This window comes from Piliocolobus tephrosceles, unplaced genomic scaffold (genome assembly GCF_002776525.5).
Source record: "Piliocolobus tephrosceles isolate RC106 unplaced genomic scaffold, ASM277652v3 unscaffolded_16448, whole genome shotgun sequence".
Taxonomy (NCBI): Eukaryota; Metazoa; Chordata; class Mammalia; order Primates; family Cercopithecidae; genus Piliocolobus; species Piliocolobus tephrosceles.
The window spans coordinates 255-8,683 of NW_022298141.1; the positions used below are offsets into that span (position 1 = coordinate 255).

At 38.9% G+C, this 8,429-nt stretch overlaps 1 protein-coding gene across 1 annotated transcript; it reads right to left on the bottom strand.

The window, feature by feature from the left end:
• Positions 1-307: 307 nt before the first annotated feature.
• Positions 308-1,935, bottom strand: LOC113220918 (receptor-type tyrosine-protein phosphatase S-like; the record flags this gene model as incomplete). Its single annotated transcript, XM_026450267.1, has 3 exons — positions 308-434; positions 1,054-1,232; positions 1,650-1,935. Coding segments are annotated over 3 exons (592 nt in total), but the record flags the coding sequence as incomplete, so codon positions are not given.
• Positions 1,936-8,429: the final 6,494 nt, after the last annotated feature.

Sequence of the window (8,429 nt, forward strand, 5' to 3'; positions counted from 1 at the left end):
CAAAAGGCAGTAAGAAAATGCTGAGAGTCAGGCATAAGTCAAACAGGGTCACCTGCTACTCATTTGTCTCTATGTTTGTGCTTCACTGGAAACAAATCACTAGCTCTTTCTTTAAAACACGGAAATTTTAAAACTTGATGTGGCTTTCCAAATTTAGAAACTAACAAGGAACGATGGTCTGGATCGTGTCCAGAGTCCACTGCATTTCCAAAAAAATGACACTAGCACCAGAGTTATTAAAACAAAGTCTTCATTTCTCCATAGAGTACACGTCTTATGAGGAGAGACACAAGGGCCACACACTTACTCTGCCCATTTCACGCAGCTTGGTGAGCATCACAACGATGGTGGAATTGTGTTCCCAGAGCATCCGCCAGAAGTCTTCAGTGGTCTCTGCCAAGGGCCCCTGGGTAGCGATGTAGGCTTTCTGTTGTCTGAATTACAGAGAATGAAAAGAATGTGTTAAAGTATTTAGAGAACATGCAAAAGCTCACACTTGATACATAAACATCAACCTTGTAATAAAAAATGAAAACATATTATTAATGCAATTGTGGTAAATTCCTGCTAAGATTACACAATCAAATGAGAGCATTTAATACATTTTAGGGACCTTGCAAAATAAATTGCTTGTTAATATTATGATGTATGTCTTTATCATTATTATTTGAATTTAGCATTAGTGCAATGCTAATAGCTCAATTTCATGTGTCATACAAATCACTTAAGAAACACTTAGATGTGCAGCTTCATTTTCTAGAAATTACTCACACAATCTATTACATTTATGAAATATGGTACAAAACAGATTCTTTATACTCCTTACAAATCCAATTGGCTTCTGAAAGAAGAAGGCAGAAGGCCAGATTAAACACTTCATAACTACTGCTTCTTACTCCTATCCAAAATAATAAAAAAAAAATCAAGGGACTAAATGATGACCTATGCAGAAAGAAAATGGCTTTGAATGAAGATGAAATTTATTCCGGTTATGAAACTAGGGCACATGTAAATACCAAGGCTTTGGATAGTCAGGGGAGCAAAAGTAGATACCTGTAGCCATCAATAAAACTGGCATTGATGTAATCAGATCCTTCTACTCCACGGATAGGCTGCAGGCATACCCTTGTGGATTCATATGGCATAATATTAACAAGGCGATTTTTGAATTTATTACATGGAAGATTGGCACTGATAAATCTTGAGGTGTGAGCTTTTGAGCTGGCTAGACGCTGTTGAATAGAAAAAAAAAGGAAAAACCCACCAGTCATTTTCACCTATGGTTTGAATGTAATGTACCCCACATTTCCCTTTTCCACAGAAATCTTTTGTTTACTTAAAGTAAATGACTATTCAAATTGTACTGCTTTTCATATCTACCTAATTACTCTCTACAGCCTAGCGGATTTCTATATATTTTCTGAAAGTAAAATCTCTCAAATTAGCAGACATAAGGGCTCAAGATATTATCAGGAAGCAAAGAATCGAAGAGGAAAAGGGGAGGAATACATTTTCGAATCATACACCTGAGAGAAAGGTCAAATGAATCCTGTACTTCACAAATTTGAAAGGTTAAAGTAAAGCCCCGACTCAAAGACAAACCCAGAATGACTCGCTCCTGAATAACCACATCACATCCAATACCATACCTTAAATTCGAGCTCCATTCCTGTGACATTCTCTCCTGTTTCTATTTGTGTCAGCTTCTGAATGTAGGCATACAAGTTTCTAGCTGGCACTTCGGTATTTCCACAAGTCACTGCTTCTAACAGTGCATCATGGATAAAGATGTATTGGTCTTCTGTTTGAACCATGTAGTTCCTCTGGGCTCTCATTAAAGTTACATGGCCATAAATATCTACAGTTTTTTCATGCTTTATTCTTTCTAACATGGCATCTATGACGATGAAACAACCAGTCCGGCCAACTCCCGCACTATGAGGAAAATAAAGAGAAAAGAAGAGCCCAAATAAACCTATCAGAAAATCAACACATAATAAAAGTATTTTTATTATTCTTATTAACTAGATCTTACATCCATTACTTCTACTCAAATAGCTATTGGGATGACTTTGTAATACTCTAAAGTCAAAAGTATTATCTAGGCACGATAATCAGAGGGCAGGGAACAAAAGACTGAGCAAAATTAGTTTAGTTTTAAAATGTAAAAAATATTAAATCTATAATCACTATGTTCCTTGATCATGCAATACAAAGTGGACATTGTTTTGAACTCTTTTGAAGTCATGAAAAAAATACAAACATTTAGTCTGTCTGTATTTAGAAGATAGTTTTATATATTGGTCCAGGTCTGACTAGGCTATAGTTTTTGCAAACTCTATTTTCGTTCAATGTACAAAATATAAAGATTGTTTTTACAATCTCAAGCTAAACTTTGGATGCTTCCTATTTATCAAACCCTTCAGGCTGAGGACATTTATGTGTCAAGTATGGTTCAATCAAAAATACTTTCTCTTCCTGATCATGCGTGTTTATCAGGCTGGTAAACACGTAATAAACAGGAATAGGTAAATATTACCATCTTAGACAACAGGCAACAGACAGCCTCCTTCATTCGCTACATGCCATGTTTCCTGTCATCTGTGTATCTATGTATTCATTTATTTGTCGATCATTGATCTATCCATTTCTTCATTCAATAAACAATGAAGTACTCTGCTAAGTGAAATAGGGGATACAACACAAAGATGACTGAGATGCTATCTCTAAAGAGCTCAGTGTGTATCAAAGGGACATAATACTTTATACACAGCTATTTCTAAACAAGAAAGGAAAAGGATGTTTTAGTTTGGTATATGATGTGGCATTTGAAGTACGATTTGAAGAACAGGAAGGATGAGGAATTAAAGATGTTATAGCATGAAAAAAAGATGGCTGGCTTTGGTAATCATACTGCTGGCTCTGGGAGCTACATGTAAAATTTTCATAGGTTTGGCAAGGCACCTGTGCAACAAAGATATCAGACCTCCAAAACGAACGAGTTAATGCTCACCAGGGTGCCTGTCTCAACTGAAAAGGCAGTTTCTGTTTGGTATCAAGTGGCTGCAAGCAGTAAGAGAGGTTTTTTTTTTTTTTTTTTTTTTTTTAAATAATACCTTTATTTAACTGCTGAACAGTGTATATCAAAGCTAGCTTCCATACAGGAGCTCTGTGGTTTGCAGACTGGGCTAAGTGGGAATTTGATACAACCACTATTTTAAACTAGGTTACTTTCCTATGTCCTGTGCCAGAGGGCTCCTGAATACTGATGCTAAGACTTCAATACCAAGCATAAACCCACAAATTGGCATGGCATTGATACATCATGCAAAAGCCTTCTGTGACAGAGAGTCTTACAAATGATGGCACATACCTCAGCATAGACCAATTGGAAACCTGATGCAAACATTAATATAGAGCAAAGTCAGCCTGATGGTTCCAGTTCCTTGAGATCCACGAAGTCTCATTTCATTTAGTTGGTTCTAAACAAGCCTATTAGATGGCAAGTTTTCCCTGACATTCCCCATTCCTACCCTCCCAGGTGGTTTTAATCACCCTCTGCCTCAGATCCCTAGTTGCCCTCAAATACCCCTCTTCACTACAATTCTAACCAAACTGTATTATTAATTCAGGGCAGCCATCCATAAACCATAGCATATATCTTGAGAGCAGGAACTGCATTAAAAAAAAATCTTTGTGTGCCCTACACAAAGCACGCAGTAAGTGTTCAACAGTGTTTGTGAAATAAGTAAACACATTAGTGACTGGCTTGAGAGTCCTCCAGTAATGAGCAGCCAGTCCCGGTAAGGTAGGCCTACTTAGGAAACAGGACTCTTCAGTCCGTGCAAAATCCTACATTTGACAAGGGTTTGGAGCTATGTAAGGAGTATCCGAGGCCTGCTCTGCATAGTGTTTGATCGGGAATAAACAGACAGAAAAATCACTTTAAGTAGTCTCTTTGCTGGTCTCCTGATAAGCCATCAGATTGCAGTTAAAGGAACGTTAAGTCAGACTCAACCTGGAAAAGATTTGTCTTTCTGTGTTTCTTTCAAATCCTGTGTTTGGCAGGTCCTGAGACTCCGAGTAACATCTTTCATTCTTTCTGTGTTGTCTTACTAAATTGTCTTCATTGCCGTTGTGAATCGTTTCTAATTGGACACAGTTTTATGCAGTTCTTCCCAATGGAAACCACACTGTAAACCTTAAAACTGAGCCCTATATATCAAGTCAATTCTAGATAATGGCAGGACTATTTTCTCAAAATATGCATCAGGGACCATTCAAATGTCTGGATGATGCATGGTTCTATATTCTGGCAGAAAGATACTACAGAATCTTGCAAAATTGGTAGGAATAACTCCCACTCCAAACAGTATCAACCTTTTCATAATGGTGATGATATATTTTTTTTCCAAAAAATAAGGAAGGGAAAAAATCAAGTATGTGTGGGTTCAAATCATGAATTGTGGGATGAAAGGAAATAACAGAGGCTATGACTTGAACAAAACCTGTTTTTTCCCCAAAATTCAAAATATTGTTAACTGCCCAATCTTGCCATTCATATGGAAGATAGGGAAGGAGCTGACTTGGGAACTTAATGTGTTACCTTTTTCTAGGGTGAAGAATTCTTGAGGGATTTAAATATTAAATATGTGTTTTAGCTTGAAGCAAGACCTTGAAGCTTAACGTACCTCTTCAGACATCAATGGCTGTGTATCCTTGAGAAAGACACTTTAACCCCTACCTTATATTCCCATATTTCTTAAATCGTGATAGTGACAATTAACTCTTATTAATGTGAATTTTCTAGTGAGTCTAATTATCCAGTAAGTCTTAAGGCTAAATTAAATATACCAAGTGTTGGCCGGGCGCGGTGACTCACGCCTGTAATCCCAGCACTTTGGGAGGCCGAGACAGGCGGATCACGAGGTCAGGAGATCGAGACCTTCCTGGCTAACACGGTGAAACCCCGTCTCTACTAAAAAATACAAAAAACTAGCTGGGCGAGGTGGTGGGTGCCTGTAGTCCCAGCTACTTGGGAGGCTGAGGCAGGAGAATGGCGTGAACCTGGGAGGAGGAGCTTGCAGTGAGCTGAGATCCGGCCACTGCACTCCAGCCTGGGCGACAGAGCCAGACTCCGTCTCAACAACAAAAAATAAATAAATAAATAAATAAATAAATAAATACATATACCAAGTGTTTTGCAAACATAATGGAAAAGGCAGTTACTTTCTAGGTACAAATTCCATTTTAACATTCAGTCTCTAAAGCTGACAACGAGAAATAGGCAATGTAATGCTGGGAAAATTATGACAGAATTACTTCAGAAACACTTGAGATTTGGCTTTTTAAATCTTGCTTTCGCCAACAGACACATGAAAAAATGCTCGTCATCACTGGCCATCAGAGAAATGCAAATCAAAACCACAATGAGATACCATCTCACACCAGTTAGAATGGCGATCATTAAAAAGTCAGGAAACAACAGGTGCTGGAGAGAATGTGGAGAAATAGGAACACTTTTACACTGTTGGTGGGATTGTAAACTAGTTCAACCATTATGGAAAACAGTATGGCGATTCCTCAAGGATCTAGATCTAGAAGTAGCATATGACCCAGCCATCCCATTACTGGGTATATACCCCCAAAGGATTATAAATCATGCTGCTATAAAGACACATGCACACGTATGTTTACTGCGGCACTATTCACAATAGCAAAGACTTGGAATCAACCCAAATGTCCATCAGTGACAGACTGGATTAAGAAAATGTGGCACATATACACCATGGAATACTATGCAGCCATAAAAAAGGATGAGTTTGTGTCCTTTGTAGGGACATGGATATAGCTGGAAACCATCATTCTCAGCAAACTATCAGAAAACCAAACACCGCATGTTCTCACTCATAGGTGGGAACTGAACAATCAGATCACTTAGACCTGGGAAGGGGAACATCACACACAGGGGCCTATCATGGGGAGGGGGGAGGGGGGAGGGATTGCATTGGGAGATATACCTGATGTAAAGGACGAGTTGATGGGTGCTGATGAGTTGATGGGTGCAGCACACCAACATGGCACAAGTATACATATGTAACAAACCTGCATGTTATGCACATGTACCCTAGAACTTTAATAATAATAATAATAATAATAATAATAATAATAATAATAATAATAAAAATCTTGCTTTCATCTACTCTCTCAAGCTGCTCTTTTCTCTTTTCTTTCCAATAGATGTTACTTATATCTGAGGAGCTTTCTGCTTTCACATTTATTGTCATGGCAAATGAGATGTCAGGCAAGGACTTTCCTACCACAGTGTTTGACACGTAAGAAGCATTCAGTAAATGCTGGTTTCCTTTCCCCTTCTCTGACAACACTTGGGAACTGCCCTGAAGTCCTACAGCCATTCACGCCATACTTGGATAGCAGAGAAGACTCAAATGCAGGTTCTGAGGTATTCAAATTTAGCACCCCGTTCCCAGCACCCCCAGTGCTTCACAATGCTTTCCACCATTTAGGTCAGCAGTCATTGCCAAATATGGTGACTTTCCTGTAGCCCGCTCACCTGTAATATTCCATTAGCAGCATTTGACTACGCCTAATGCAGGTTCCTAGAAAAGCCTTTTATCCTTGGTTTTAAGGACACTAGTCAAGGGAGTATGGGAAACATCAGATACTCCCTTGGGGTTAATGGTAGTAAGGGTGGAGATTGTGTCATTACTCCAAACACAAAATAATCCAAAACAGGTAGTACACGAAATCAGCCCAAAATAATTGTATCATGATCCTGTATCATGGTAACACTGATTCTGTAACAGGGCAGAATTTCTACCATGTTTGAAATCGAAATCAAAGATGAACTTTAAATGTCATCTTCAGAAATCTACTGGCATCCATTCAGACTGTGCCTCAATATGTTTCATTTTGTTTTTTGTATTTGACTCCAGTGCTAATTCTCTACCTGCCTCTCTGGATTCTTCCATCTGTATCAATTTCCCAGATTACATATCTCTGCCAGTCCCCAAAATGTAGATAATGCTCCAAAACTTCTGTCCTCCTTTCTCTCAGTTGTGGTCTCCAAAGGATTCCTAAAGTGATGGCTCTGTTTTTCAGCACAAGTGGAGATCTGTATTTCAAACCGTCTTCAAGTATATCAAAAATAAAGATTCTAAGCTTAATCAGCATCTTTCCCTTTCAAATCTGCTCCTCCCACACTCAGGCTCTCCTTGACACTCAGGTTTAAAATTGAAAAATCATCTTACACTGTTTTTGCCTCGTACCCTGCACAATAATAAATTATAAATTGCTATGTATTCAAACTCCACAATTTTCTTCAACTCCCCATCAGTGGTATGCTAGAGCTAGCAAAAGCCAATCCTTACATTTTCAGGGATTGTTTGCTGAAATAAATATATTAAAAATAAAGGTAATATTCAAAACTCATTATTTCTTAATTGTTTCAAATTATTTTATGCTCTTGAGGCGAAAACATCATATACAGTAATCCCCTTTTATCTGTGGTTTTGACTTTCTGCAATCTCAGTTACTTGCGGTTAACCATGGTCTGAAAATATTAAATGGAAAATTCCAGAAATAAACAATTAGGTTTTCAATGACATACCTTTCTGAATAGTGTGGTGAAATCTCATGCCCTCCCTCTCTCTCCATCCAGCCCAGGGTGTGAATCAATCCCTTTGTCCAGTGTATCCATGCTGCACAGGCTGCCTGCCTGTTAGTCACTTAGTAGCCATCTCAGTTATCAGATGGACTGCCCGAGTATTGTAGTGCTTGTCTTCAAGTAACCCTTATTTTACTTAATGGCTCCAAAGTGCAAGAGTAATGATCCTGGCAATTTGGATATGCAAAAAAGCAGCTGCAAAGTGCTTCCTTTCAGTGAAAAGGTGAAAGTTCTCAATTTAATAAGGAAAGAAAGAGAAATCCTATACTGAGGTTGCTAAGATCTATGGTAAGAATCAATCTTCTATATGTAAAATTGTGAAGAAGGAAAAAGAAATTCATGATTGTTCTGCTGTTGCACCTCAAACTGCAAAAGTGACTGCCACAGTATGTGATAAGTACTTAGTTAAGATGAAAAAGGCATTGGCCGGGCGCGGTGGCTCAAGCCTGTAGTCCCAGCACTTTGGGAGGCTGAGGCAGGCGGATCACAAGGTCAGGAGATCGAGACCATCCTGGCTAACACGGTGAAACCCCGTCTCTACTAAAAACTACAAAAAACTAGCCGGGCGACGTGGCGGCGCCTGTAGTCCCAGCTACTTGGGAGGCTGAGGCAGGAGAATGGCGTGAACCCGGGAGGCGGAGCTTGCAGTGAGCTGAGATCCGGCCACAGCACTCCAGCCTGGGCGACAGAGCCAGACTCCATCTCAAAAAAAAAAAAAAAAAAAAAAAAAAAAAAAAAAAAA